This window comes from Lepisma saccharinum, chromosome 1, assembly GCF_977018435.1.
Source record: "Lepisma saccharinum chromosome 1, izLepSacc3.1, whole genome shotgun sequence".
Taxonomy (NCBI): domain Eukaryota; kingdom Metazoa; phylum Arthropoda; class Insecta; order Zygentoma; family Lepismatidae; genus Lepisma; species Lepisma saccharinum.
The window spans coordinates 184444581-184459244 of NC_139229.1; the positions used below are offsets into that span (position 1 = coordinate 184444581).

Genomic DNA, 14664 nt, shown 5'->3' on the forward strand with positions numbered 1-14664 from the left:
ATAAATAATGTAACATCCTGGTATTCAGCCTGGTCTGTAAGTTTGTAAGTTATCAAGGTTGTATTTTCATTGGTTGATTTTGTAATGGCACTTCTCTGTAATATGGTGGATTTTGTGATCTGTTATGATAATGCCTTAAGTTAATAACATTGGCTGTATTCAAATATACCTTATGCACAGAGTTCTCATGTATGTCGCTAGAGGCACCTCAGTGGAAGTTATTACTGTGTGCAGCTGGTCAGCGCAACCCTAGTAAGTCTAAGTAGTTCCTACAATCGCCACCTGTTTGCGCTATGATCGGGAGCAGGATGCTATAAAAGAAGCCCGATTGAGGTCACACAGACAGTTGGTTTGTGGACACCGAATGGAGCACATCGAGGGCTGGCTCCTCAGCTTGGGCTGAGAGATCCACCAACAGCCCGATCTGAACCCGGTTCGATCCCAGCCTTGCGATGAGCAAAATGTACCTGAGCACCAGTTGCCTGACCTCAGTCTGCGCGGAAGGTATACGAACCAGATTCGACCCCGGCTTCGTGCTGTGAGGAGGTACCCAGCCATACAGACTGGTTTGATCCTTGGTACCGTCACTTGCGTACCCTGGGAAGGCACTCGAAAGTATGTTTGTACCCACTATATGTATATACTGATAGCAAAAGTGTCCAATTGTTTCACATTTAGTTCATTTACCCCCCCCCCCTTTCCTCCTTGCTCAGAGAGGTAAGGTGTTAAAAGAAAGAAGGGGCATGATAGAAATAGAGATAAATAAATGTTATTTGCACACGTTAAATGTTAGTGGCTTAGATTAAAATAATTGTTAGTCCCACATGTGCTGATGTACGTTAATTCCACTTTAAGAATAGTAGTAGCACCAAAATAAGATAAAATTAGAATTAAGAAGGGGCAAAATTTTATTAATACTAATAAATTGTCTAAGTATTGTAATTAATTATTGTCCAAGCAACATTATAATATTTATCATTCTTGCCATTGTAAATGAGTGTAGTTTATGGGAAGGAATTTATTGTAAAAGGGTCATTGTAAATTATAAGAATTGTAATTTAGTTCTGGCTAAAGCATGTTTCAACGGGCCATTTATTCAAAGAAATATTTATGTTTAAGTTTCATCATCGAGTTTCCCATAATTTACAACCCAGCAAGCCCTGAGTGTAAAAAGAGTTCTCATACTCCCGTCAGAAGTGAGCAGCAAAATGGGTAAAGCAACTGCCATCGCTTCGCTGCATGTGTGTAGTATCTGTCGCAGCTGTGTAGTGTGTTGCATGTGGTAAATGGCTACTACATACGATGGACGATGATGGTGATGTACGGTGTGCAGGACACGTTGCAATGAAATATAGCAGTATTTTTACGCACATATCTCTAATCAATATGGTAGTTGGAGGAAGAAGTGCAAAGTGCTCTTAGATCTCTTAGGCTGGCAAATTAAAAAATAAAAATTTCCCTAATTTTTTCAGGTCACCGAGACCATTACATTTTCAATGAATGTTTGATGCATCCTATTCTTGCAGACATATTCTTGCTTAATAATTGGATGGTGCTCAAGAAAGAAGTTTCCATAATAATGTTAAATTAAAAAGACTTATATTTTCTCTTTGATTGTTCAGATCAGGAGTGTCCAAACTTCCTTTGTATACAGAGCCAACTACTACTTCAGCAATTTGTCCCTGGCCACTTTACTTCTACTAAAAATAATACCTCAAAATAAAATCATAGGTTGCTATCAGCACTAAGGTGGGCTGGATGTGGCCCATGGGCCATAGTTTGGGTGGCCCTGGTTTAGATGTTGCTGAGTAAAACTGCAATTATAAAATACAGATTTATTCAATCAAATTACAAATTTCAATATTTACACATTATATACAGTTCAAGGAAATAAAAAAATGAACAGAAATGTGTAAATGAGGGAAAATGACACTCATAAATTGGTCAGAGCAAGAAAAGAACAGATTGCTTTCCATCAATTAAAATGCCGATAATTATAGAAAAATAAAATTACTATGTAATCATCAGCAGTACAAATTCTGACAAGATAGCATCTTTAGTTTTCTTGATCAATTAATCTCCCATTCCTCTTGAGAATCAAATTAACTCACAGCAGGCATAAAAAAAAAAGTTTTTACAAAAATTACATTCTCACACAAACCTCTCCATGCTCATCATTCTGGAAACTTGAAAATTCTGCTGGCAAGTGAAACTATTCTCGCCTCAGATTGTTCAAACGCGCTTCCAGATCTGCATCAGCATCAGAGACTGGGGAGGCAGCAACAGGAACCTTTGCGCCGGGTGTCGAAAGTGAGCCTGCAGTTTGAGGCAAACCAGACAACTGGTCTGTTAGCTGAAGTCCAAGCTCGTCCAACACCTGTGACACTACGGCATCACTGTAAGGAGAAATGGGTTTAAATTTTAAAGTAAGAGAAAAAACATATGCTCCAACAAGCATTGTATTTTCTTTTCAAATTATGATTACAACCACTTATATTATTTATTTTTAATTCAAATAAACAGAAACTCATCGTAACAGTTAAAAAGACTGTTAACACCGATATCAGTGACCTCAAAACTAAGGAAATTTGGAACATTTCTCACAGAAAATTTGACAGCAAAGCAAAGTGTATAATTGTGCCATTTGGAAAAAAAAAAAGAGAAAAGTCTGTGATAATGAAGTTTCAAGACATTCACTGAAAAAGTGTTTCTACTCTCCCTTCCTACATGTTCACTACAAATGAGGGATGGGACAGTGGTATCGGTCAACATAGGCATATCAGTTACCGATAATTTTACCAAATTGATTTATCTATAAATATATTACAATTTAGTACAATATTCTACCATTTTGTTACAATAAGTTTTATGGACATAAACATATATCCATGTCATACTTTTTTAAAAAGTAAATCTCTAGATATGCATTGAATTGCAGTCATCTGGTAACACATTTATTAGCGTAGTTGATCAACCATTCAGGTTCTTCAAGGACCATTTGAAATTTTATACTGGATTAGCAGAATTTCAGTTATTGGTAAATTTTAAATCAAAACTTTATCGGCATCGGCCAAAATTTTAAATCAGTCCATCCCTACTACAAATATAGTAGCACTCTTTTCTGTAACATCATTGTTAAGCATAATGCTATTTTACACATTCATAACATATGTTCTCCTTCATGTACTTGCTCCTGGCATGGGAGTAATTAGCAGAGACAAGGGAAGTCTCAACCCACAGACTTACAATGGACTCCACTACCTCAATCGGTGAGATTTCTCATTTCATGTAAACGTAAATACGTAATTTGCATATGATTGAACTGGTTTATCTTATTTTGACCTTATGTCATGGTAAGATAAAAATGAGGAGGGGACAATTGCAAAAATTCATGGATAGAATACAACAGATCCCACAGAGCTACTGGGTGTGGGTCTAGACACCAGATTATCGTTGGCCTGCAACTCTGCAGTTTTCATGGTATACTATGTGGAAGTGAGGTCGACTTTTAGGTATCTTCTCAGAAGGGCAGCCCTAATTTGAATGTGAATCGATCTCCTCCTAAGGGCTCCTGTTTGTAATGTTTTATTATTACTTACAGGAAGAATATTCAGAACATAAATTTTGAATGTGGAAGGCAGTAGCAGTAACAACAAGATATTTCCAAAGAAAAACTCTTTAATAATATAGTTATATACTTTTCTTACTAGATCCCTCACACATGAATACAGACATCATTTTGTAGTTTTCAGCAAGGAAAGAAATTGGGTGAAATTTGATTTGATTTGGTGTTTTGAATTTCATTTGGGGTTTTAAGTCCACTTTGTGCACAGTAAGGCTAATCGGGACTTGATCTACAGTTTTTAAAGTGGGATCCAAACCACTTCTTTCGCCACTTGGTATCGAACACGGGATACCTTGATTGCAAGGCAGGGAGGCAAATTGTGATCCACTTAAAGAACAAGCAAGATTTTGCAAAATAACAATGTCTGCATACACGATTGATTGTTGCCCAGCTCCTGCAACAACCAGCCATGCCCAGAATTCCACACAGCTTGGAATGGCGAGAATGTACTGCCGAGCCTTCCCTATCCCTATAATTGCAAGCCATCAGCAAAAATCACCAGGACAGTGTTCTTCCTTAACTAAACTTTTCCTTACAATGGTCCCCAAATTCCTAGATAAAGTGTTATAATCCTTTCATGAAAAAATCTGTAATGGTAATATTCATGTGAGCAGCCAGCAAAGCTTAATAGGCACATGGACATGCAAAAATTAAATGTGTAGATTTCACTGCCTCTTGCACATTTTATAAGGTTTCCCCTTTTCCGCAAATCTTTACTTCAACATTTCTGGTATCTTGTCAATTTTCCTGCTGGAGACGTCAATGAGCAGTGACTAGCAGGACAGAACTGCAACCCCCTTTTTCTCAATTCTCCCAGCTTCCCCTATGGGAGGAACAAAGAGACCCCTTGTTCATCATTCACTCCTTCTTGTGTATTCCAGCACTTGATTTTTGGTTTGGATGTTGAACTCTTCATCTTCAATTGTGCATGTGATGGACAGTGAGTAGTGAGTGGCATTTTGTAACGTGTTTTGAATCATGCAGTGCTTGCTTAGACAATTAAACAGGGGTGTGCTACTGCAGCAGGATTAATACTGTATGTAGTTTACTGACAAAGATTGATTGTTTGATTTACTTCATTTTACTTTCCTTCTTGCTACTTTTGGCTAATCGCGAAGATGAGGATGAATTGTGAAAAAGGTGAAATTGATGAAAGGACAACCACTAACACACACCCCAAAGAGGATTACTTCATGTTATGCTTGAGGTATACCAGGAGGAAGCATCAAAACAAATTTAAGATGCAGGGTTTCTTTCTATTATAGCAGATGAAATGCACTCATATCAAATATGTTTCAAATGCCTGTTGCTTTCAGATACACAGTGAAGGAATTTTGGAATTTTATTTTGCCTCCAAATAATGATGCCCAAACATTAATTGCTCAAACTTATGAGGGAGCATCTAACATGTCTGGTGCAACCAGTGGGGTAGGGCCACTGTATCCTAAAAATTGCTTTGCTCACCAACTAAATTCAATTATGAGTAAGGCAGCATCTGGTGGGGTAGAGGCCACTGTGTCCTAATGGTGAATATGCACATTGCTATGTTTCAATGAGTAAATTTAGTTATGAGTAAGACATCAGCTGTAAAAAGGAGTTAGAATCTTCTTTTCTTTCCCTACTAGCTGCAGTTCTCGATTCAGTTGTGAAAAAGCGACTGTCCCTTTCCAGTTAACACCCAGTGAATTTCATGTCCAGAAGCATAAACACAGTTTCTGTGCACAGAAAAGATATCACTCAGTACAAATGGATGAATAAAAATACAAATACAATTTATCAGACTACTGGACTCAGAAAAATTCTTGCCAGCAATGATTTCAACTTTCAGCTAACTTTCTTTGGTAAAATAATGCCACTTGCGGAAATTCTGTTTGGTCAACTTCAGAAACATGAAACTGACTCTGCTTCTGCTCAAACGATTATTTTCTAATTTTGAAGCCAACAAACAATGTGGGAGGGGGGGGGGGAATGAAACTGTCACCAGTGAATGGAAACAAGCAGCAAAAGAAGTGTCTGATGTAACTGGAGTTTTGTTTTTACAGGGTAACTTGTGGCATCTAAACTACTTATGTCATCAAAGTTCTCACAATACACTTCAAGTTTCTCAGAAGAGGGTGTGAAGAAAATGTGCACAATTTATATTTTTCTTGATAAAGTGAGTTTACTCCCTTTTCTTGTTCAAAATGACTCAGTGAAAACATACTGAAACGGATATTAACAATTCCACTGACTTCAGTGCATGCTGAAAGTTATCTTTCAACCACGAAGAGAATAAAGACATTTTTGGGAAATTCAATGAATGCTTACTATTGAATAGGACCTAATAATGGAAATTCCAGATTTCAACCAGTGTGTTATTGACAAGTTTGCAACAATAAAAGAGAGAAGGATATTCTTTCTCTTTCAACAAGTTAAGTACTGCATTAACATTTCAGTACTATTATAATACTTTAAATTTCTTATTTCTATGGTAAACTTAACATTCTTTTAAACTTTAGCAAACTTTTCTTACTGTGCTGGTCTTGGAACATTGCAACACCCACAGTGAAACAATGACATCACTGTTTAAACTGGTGCATATTAGCAAATTTTAAATGTGTGCACTACTACAAACTGATTAAAGTGAAATGACAACCTACAATAAAGCAAATTGCATAAAATACAGGGCTAGCATAAATGATTCATTCGTTTTGAAAAGGCTATATTTTCAAAAGTATTACACGTACACACATAAAAGATATATGAAAAGAACCACAAACTCACCAAGTTTGTATTGTGTATTCCAGGTGGCAACACGAGATCATTATCTTGCCAAAGGTGAATGTTTTCTGTGCAGTGTCACAAACAAAGATGTAAGGGCCGTTTTTCTTTTCTGAGCAAACTGTGACCGGTAAATGTTACCTCAGTGCTGACTTCAGGGATTTTGTCTTCCAACAAGACGTGGCACCCCCTCATTGGAACATCCCAGTTCGTGACTCCCTAAACGATGAACTTCCGCATCGCTGGATTGGGCGTATTTGTGAGGATGACCCAGCTTTGTTTCCCTGGCCTCCCAGATCTCCTGATTTAACGCCCTGCGACTTCTTCCTGTGGGGGTACGTTAAGGACCTTGTTTACGTACGCCCACTACCGCAATCCTTAGTCGAGCTCAAAGAACGCATCAGTGCTGCAGTGCAGACCATTGACAGGACTATGCTACAAAATGTATGGAATGAGCTCGAGTATCGTCTGGACGTGTGTCGTGTAACCAAAGGGGCACATATCGAACATTTGTAGAGGGTGTATAAACTTGGTGAGTTTGTGGATCTTTTCATATATCTTTTATGTGTGTACGTGTAATACTTTTGAAAATATAGCTTTTTCAAAACGAATGAATCATTTATGCTAGCCCTGTATAAATGAAGTCTCAACAAGTATTTTTTTAAAAAAAGATTAAAAAAATAAAATATCAGAGTTACTCACGTTTCCTCTTCATCATCTTCATCTCCCATTGCATCATCGATAGCATCATTCATCATTTCTTCTTTCATTTCCATAATTTCAGACTGCTTTTCAAACTCTTGCAAAATTTTCTGGATCTGTGGTAAGTTCAATTGCCTGAAAAGCATGAAAGTACAAATAAATCATTTGTTAAAAGACTTATGTTAGTTTTCACACTTTCATAAATTCCAGACAAAGCTGGCTACATCTGTTCTAGAACTCTATCCAAGTACAGCAGCTCCGCCCACATCCAGTTCCATGACATCACAGTGACGTATCCGGTTAACGTGGCTCATAAGATTTGTAAGCCATTCTCAATGAGACTGAGTTTGTTGACTGCAGACGAAAACTAGCGGAAGACACAACGCAGCAGCTTTCTTTCAATTGCCGACAATAATTTATTTGATGCCTTTGTAAGTCGGACAACTGAAGAAATAGTTGTAGTTAGTATTATTTTATAATTCATTTCGTAGATGTATGTATGGCAAAAAATATGCAAAAACTGGTATCCGAAGAGAAAAAGAACAAAACAATGAAAAAGTAGTTTTTGGTCTGAACTGCAAAGAAATATTTTTTTAAAAGCTACTTCATTTCCACTAATTCGGTGTTAATTCATGGTACATTAAATTAAATTCACCATACAATCAAATGCTACAAAAATAATTAATTTTGATATGTAGACAAAGTTAATTGTTGATTGTTTTGGTTATTTTCTGTGCCAATTTCTAAAAGTTATCAAAACTTTTCTATGCATTTAGCCCAGCCTTATAAAATGCAAGATTTAGTGTCATTTACACTCAATACTACTTCCAAAAGCAAGTTAACAGCTTTTTAAACACAAAGAATTCTCTGTGGGCAAGCAGTCAATTCACCACACTGTCTCGCTGTTCGTAAACTACAGCTTGGAACAGCTTTGATAGTGACGTCAACATGAAGTTTCCTGTGACGAGTGTGTAAGCCACTCGTAAGACCTGAGATGCCTTGGCTGGAGTTTAAGAACACATGTTATGCACAGCTGTGAATGCACATCATACAGTGCAAATTCCTTGTTCAGAATTTGATGCAGCAGCTCTAACTACAGTTGCAGATTGAACAATTTTAGAACATAAGCATAATTTAAAAATATCCAATTCTACTATACTTTCAACACAATGAAACCTTAAATTTGAGTTCACAAGAATAATAATTGCTCTTCTTACTTGTTCATGTTTTGCATTGCCTTCGTTACTCCCTTCATTGCTTGGGCCATAGCATTCTGCGATTTCAGAGTCTGTATTTTTAGAGACACAGCCTGGATGTTAGCTTTCATCAACATAAACTTCTTCACATATCGACGAGTGCGGACTAGATCTTTTGCCATTATTTTCACAGCATCCTGCAATTTAAACCTTCTTGTTATTTTCAGTATTATTTTATGAGTGTAATGTGGTAACTTACATAACAAATTTCAAAGTTTATTCCTCTTTTATCACAAAATATTTGTAGACAGAATCATAAGAATATTCTATAATGCAAACATTACTGCAATATGTTTCATATCACTTGACCTAGGTCTCAATAAATACACTAAATTTTTAACTTCACAATAAAGGGGAAGAGAAGGTATCTCCTGTTGCTATCAAATATAAATAAAGTGTGACCGCCTACTCTACAAGGAAGTAGCAGTTTTTGGACACATGTACATGACATTACACGGTATGAGAAAATTCCGATGCTGTGATTCTAAAGGGATACACACATATAAGTTGGGTTGATTTAAATCAGGTGATTTTTTTGAAAAAATCACTTTTAAATAAATTATTTTTAGAATAGCCTAATGTACTCAAGGATTTAGTAGATATCAGAATCACTTTTGGTGAAAGTACCGTGCGTCCATTTCGATCTGCAGCCGAGAGATCGGGAGAAGCGTGGCGGGCGGCACTGACGGAGATGCCGATATTTGCGGCCTGAAATGCCCGCTTATTTTTATGGACATATGCAGACATTTATATAAATATTGCAAAACGAGCACTAACCTGTGTTATAAGAGTATGGTTTTAATTTTAGTAGCTTAGTGACTGTATGTGCCGATGATTTTGACACGCCCACCTCTTGTGAAACACGGCGTAGAGGTTTGTTTGGAGAACGTTCTAACGCTGCACCAATATCATCGAGTTTTGCTTTGGTTAGAATCCGTAGTTTTTGCTTAGGTGTTTTAAAATTTAACGATACAGTTTCTCGTAATTTAAGGACAAGATGTCTAACCGTATCTCTGTGTGGAGTTGAAACGCATGGGAATTTCTGTACAAATTACCTACACACGTCTCGACACGAGTTTGTTTTCACGTAGGTACGTGTCACTTGTTCTAACGTGAATCTTGCGGCTGGCATTCCAATCGTCTCACTGACACGTCACACATACACACTACAATAACACAAACACTCTTGCGCACAGTACGAAATTAACACGCTCTTGGTTTACATTGCTTGCCACTACATTTACAACTCTGTCTTCATCTAGTCGCGAAGGAACAAAAAAACTCGAGCTCGGAGATTTCGGATTGCAAGGAAGCTCACGAACACTATTGACTTTTAACGGTTTCTTCTACAGCGTAATCTTGATACAGTGTTGCACATTCAAAACCTCCAAACGATCCCCATCGGCACAAAACTCTTTCAAGGATATAAACTTAAGCAGGACGTTACTGGTCAAAATTATGATTAAAATGTTTTATTATCTGTGGCTCTTAACATCGTTTCTAAAGCGTATTTTTTTGAGTATATAAGAGCAGAACTTGGATGAATTACAGAAGAACTTTTGCGTGTTATAACACAGGTTAGTGATCGTTTTGCAATATTTATATAAATGTCTGCATATGTCTGCATATGTCTATAAAAATAAGCGGGCATTACAGGCCGCAAATGTCGGCATCTCCGTCAGCGCCGCCCGCCACGTTTCTCCCGATCTCTCGGCTGCAGATCGAAATGAACGCACGGTACATTCATCTCATGATCATTTAATGGTGTTTATTAGGCTCTAAGAAAGGAAACAAAACATATGTACCGATGTGGTGAAGCTCATACGAAAAAAAAATACTGAAATTACTATAGTTTCATTAACACGCACAACACAAACATTTCCATAGATGGTTCATATATATGTACACGGTATCAGAAACAGAAAAATGTATATTTACATATATTATTTATTTGTTTTAATCAAACTGTTCAAATATTTTACAGAGCAGTTTACCCGAAAAAGCCTTTCTATAAAAACACATATATATCTATCTATATGTATGGTGTCAAAAAACATACAAGCAATTTTTAAGCATGTTTTAATTTTAAATCATCAAAACTGATTTTAATACACCCTGTACACATACCATCTGGCCATCCTTTGCCATCTTTTTGATGTCTGCAATAACTTTCTTCTCCTGCTGTTCCATCCTCATTTTCTCCCGATCCAGATCTCTCATGGCTTTGTTCAGCGCTCTCTGGTTCTTCCGGAGCATCTCCTCCGGAGTCATTTTGCGACCAAACAGCCATTCCAAAGGCATCTTGCTGATGGGATTATAAAACAGGGTATGGTATGGTAAATTCTAATTATAAACTATATGAGCATTATATCTACAGATAGGACAATCTCAAGATGTTTGCCTGTAATAAAAGAAGTAGTATTGTTTTAGAAATTTTTAATTATATATTTTTTATATTAATCTATCTAATTTTGCAGTATACTCTATACCACTATTCATATTATCATCACCTGTAGAATATTTACCTCACAGACAAATGAAGTCAAACTGTGCTACATTTTTAAAGTGTTACATAAGTAACACATTTTTGTTAAAGCTTTTCATGCATTCAGGTTATGTCTTCATACTCAAGTTTTTTTCCCATTTGCTAGCAGACACAACGAAGTACTTGATAATTCTATGAAATAAATTAATTATTAATATCTAATCCAATCTCGCATCTAGAACCTCACAATTAGCCAAAAGCAGCAGAAAAACAAAGTATTGAATCAACCAATAATGTCTAGAACCATTTAAAATGTCACACACATAAAGTTGGAATGCTCCATTTGGTTTTATGATTGTTGATACACTGCATTAATTTTAATCGGTAACACTTTACTATACCTGAGACAGATTTCTTCAAATTTACAGGAGAAAGTACTTACGCAAATCATTTTCTGTAGCGTTGTTGATGTTCGGGAATGTAATTTTGATTCATTTTAATGCGAATGCATGTGGTTTTGTACGAAAATCTATTTCCGACGTGCTATTGCTGCTGCCGCCATTTGCTTCCTGCACGAGAGCACAATACGCTCTCGTATTGTCCGTATATGCTAAATTGAACGAAAGGAGTGCTAATGGAACCAAACCTAACAGGCCTAACCTAACCTAGTAGGCATACCTCGTCCCCGTGATGGTTTGTGGGGCTATCGTGAATTTTTGGGCTAACGTCAATGGTTTTTCTGGCTCAAGGAACGATCAACGGTAAGCTATCGCCATGTTGTGTGTGGAAATAAACAAGAACAGTAAGTACTCGTAAATGTAAGAAATATACATTACTTTCCTAACAAATTCAATTATTTCACCTAAATAAGTGTTCCGGAATGCAGAATAGTACGTTAGCAATGTAAAAAAGTGCGAAAGAAATGATCCCCAGGTGTCTCAGGTATAGTAAAGTAGTACCTTTTAATCTCTTACCAGTATACATATCAGATATATCAACATAAAAATATAACTACACACCTATATTTATTATATTATGGATATTATACAAGAAAACACTACCTTCTCAATAACTTGAAGTTCCCAAAGTAATCAAGTAAAATGTAACAGCTGTTTTCAGACAGTTGCTGTGATATCACTGCAGAAAGGGGGTGGGGGATTTTTTGAAACATAGTAGGAAAAATTCCAACAACCTATGCATTTACACATCAAAGAATATGTATTTATTTATTGGCTCCATTCTTAATGTTGATAGGGAACACTTTTGTTCCTAGTTCCCCTATTGACCCAGGCATAGAACACTTGCTTGACTATGAAATGTCACATATATTTCCCCTGGGGGTTGTTCCCATGCTTCCCCATCAATTTGTACAGGCAAAGTTTTATAAAGTTTGATTTTAATACATGAAGTTTGACAAAGTCTCTTAGGTTCTGAGACACCTAACCGCACCAATGCTGTATGAAATAAAGAACCAAGGCACACAACTTCAAACGTATTATCATTTATGCTTTGGGGTTGGTATGATTTAGGCTCTTGACCCATATTCCATAATGGAACTCCTGCAGCCCAGAAAGGAATGTTTAAAAGGGTTAACGACTGCATTGTAGGAAGCTGGACTTTTTTCTCATTTATGTATACTTCAACATCATCATTCAAAGCAGTCCAACATTTCATGACTTCATACATTCCAGAGCAAAAATACAACATTTTGTTAACTTTTGTACTTCCAAACTTGTAAAAAGATGAATTGCGTATTGTTTGAAAATCCAAAGTAACTTTTGCATCTACTCCTATACTTATATAGTTATACATATAGTATGTCTTTCCTGGCAAGGTAATTTCACTGTTATCTGACAGTTTGGTTTCTACATACCATCTGTCTAGGAACGTTTCCTTGGCTTGTTGTAAACGTTTTAAAATCTTTACAGGGTTGATGTGCTTCTGAAAACTTGTCCCCCATCCCAGAACTTGGGCCAAATCATTCCCTGTCCCTGCTGGTAAAACTGCAACATACGGTTCTGGAGCAAGTTCTAATTTAATAATGTTGGTCAAAATAGAGGATGCTGTGCCATCACCTCCTATTACAAGCACAGTAGACCGTGTGTGCCCGACCGAAGAGCACCATTTTAGAGTATTTTCTGGTGGATGATATGCAACATTGGTGAACTGCACTGGTTCTAAATATTTTTCAAACCTACATAAAATACGATCTGCATCGTGGTTACCAGAATTGCTATTTCCTATAACTGCAAGGGAATTCCAATCTACAGTATGAGACGAAATACCAGCTTGGTTGACAGAATTATATACAAGTTTCCACGGCCTGCAGGAAATAAATTTAGAATTATTGATCACATACAAAAACTGTGGACACTTCAAAATTGCAAGCATGTTAAAATATTGCTTGCACAGTAACGCAGAGAAGTTGGCTACGTAATTACCTATTTTAACTTTCCTAAATTCCAACCACAATCAAACAGTTAAATGATTCACTAACTGCAATGCACCGAATCCCACTTTTCCTCCCCGACCCCCGTGTTTACTACGGATACGGAAGTTGCATCACAGTTACAGTGACGTCATAACTTTCGACAACATTCGATTTATTTTAGATTTTTAATTACAGATGCGTCATGTGTGAATTAATTTAGTGGTAAAATTTTCGTATCCCCAAAACGTATTTCTTCAATTTTACAGGAGAAACTACTTACCGAAATGGGTTTATTTATACTTTAGGAAGGTCTTGGAAGTTTGCTTTCAACTCGTTGAAATTTTTTTGCCGATAAATCATGTAATTTTCGACATTAATATCGCTCCGATGCATGAAAGCTGTTCCCTTGATGTCCGTCTACTACGTGAACCAAATATTTGCGAGCGTTTCATGACGTAACAACCGGTCAGTGTTTCCAAATGCGCGGTTTTGTAACTGTGTAACAGTTCTAGAACGTAAATAAACGTGAGTTACTGTTCATCATTTCTGATTACGAACTTGCGACAACATGACGTGCACAGGATCAGTGGCGTGCTCAATGTGAGGTTGATGGGGGTGACAACCCCCCCCTTTCGCCCAGTATCTCTAAGGCTATTTATGAATGGTTCGTGGGCTATTTATGTATGGTTCGTGGGGCTATCCGTGAATGGTTCGTGGGGCTATCTGTGAATGGTTCATGGGGCTATCCGTGAATGGTTCGTGGGGCTATCCATGAATGGTTCGTGGGGCTATCCGTGAATGGTTTGTGGGGCTATTTATGAATGGTTCGTGGGGCTATCCGTGAATGGTTCGTGGGGCTATCCGTGAATCGTTCGTGGGGCTAGCGCCAATGGTTCGTGGGGCTATCCGAGAATGGTGTGTGGGGCTACGAATATTTTTTTCGAAACCAATTTTTAACTATTGAAACCTTTGCGTGGCCCTACTAACCTATCCACGCGCCAATGGTTCGTGGGGCTAGCGCCAATGGTTTGTGGGGCTAGCGCCAATGGTTCGTGGGGCTAGCGCCAATGGTTCGTGGGGCTATCTTTTTCACTATTGAAACCTTTGCGTGGCCCTACTAACCTATCCACGCGCCAGTGGTTTGTGGGGCTAGCGCCAATGGTTCGTGGGGCTATATTTTTAACTATTGAAACCTTTGCGTGGCCCTACTAACCTATCCACGCGCCAATGGTTCGTGGGGCTAGCGCCAATGGTTTGTGGGGCTAGCGCCAATGGTTCGTGGGGCTAGCGCCAATGGTTCGTGGGGCTATCTTTTTCACTATTGAAACCTTTGCGTGGCCCTACTAACCTATCCACGCGCCAATGGTTCGTGGGGCTAGCGCCAATGGTTCGTGGGGCTAGCGCG

At 37.7% G+C, this 14664-nt stretch overlaps 1 protein-coding gene across 2 annotated transcripts; it reads right to left on the minus strand.

Moving 5' to 3' along the window:
* Window positions 1-1820: 1820 nt before the first annotated feature.
* Window positions 1821-13389, minus strand: Vps2 (vacuolar protein sorting 2). Of its 2 annotated transcripts, none has more exons than XM_083126263.1 (5): window positions 13270-13389; window positions 10471-10648; window positions 8305-8480; window positions 7088-7222; window positions 1821-2396 (listed from the first exon to the last, which is right to left on the minus strand). In XM_083126263.1, the coding sequence occupies exons 2-5, from the start codon at window positions 10642-10644 to the stop codon at window positions 2213-2215; spliced, it is 669 nt and encodes a 222-aa protein (XP_082982389.1). In that variant the 5' UTR covers window positions 10645-10648; window positions 13270-13389; the 3' UTR covers window positions 1821-2212. The 2 variants fall into 2 exon arrangements, with proteins under 2 accessions (XP_082982389.1, XP_082982390.1); XM_083126264.1 differs by having other exon boundaries at window positions 10471-10744; window positions 13270-13370.
* Between the last annotated feature and the right edge of the window lie 1275 nt (window positions 13390-14664).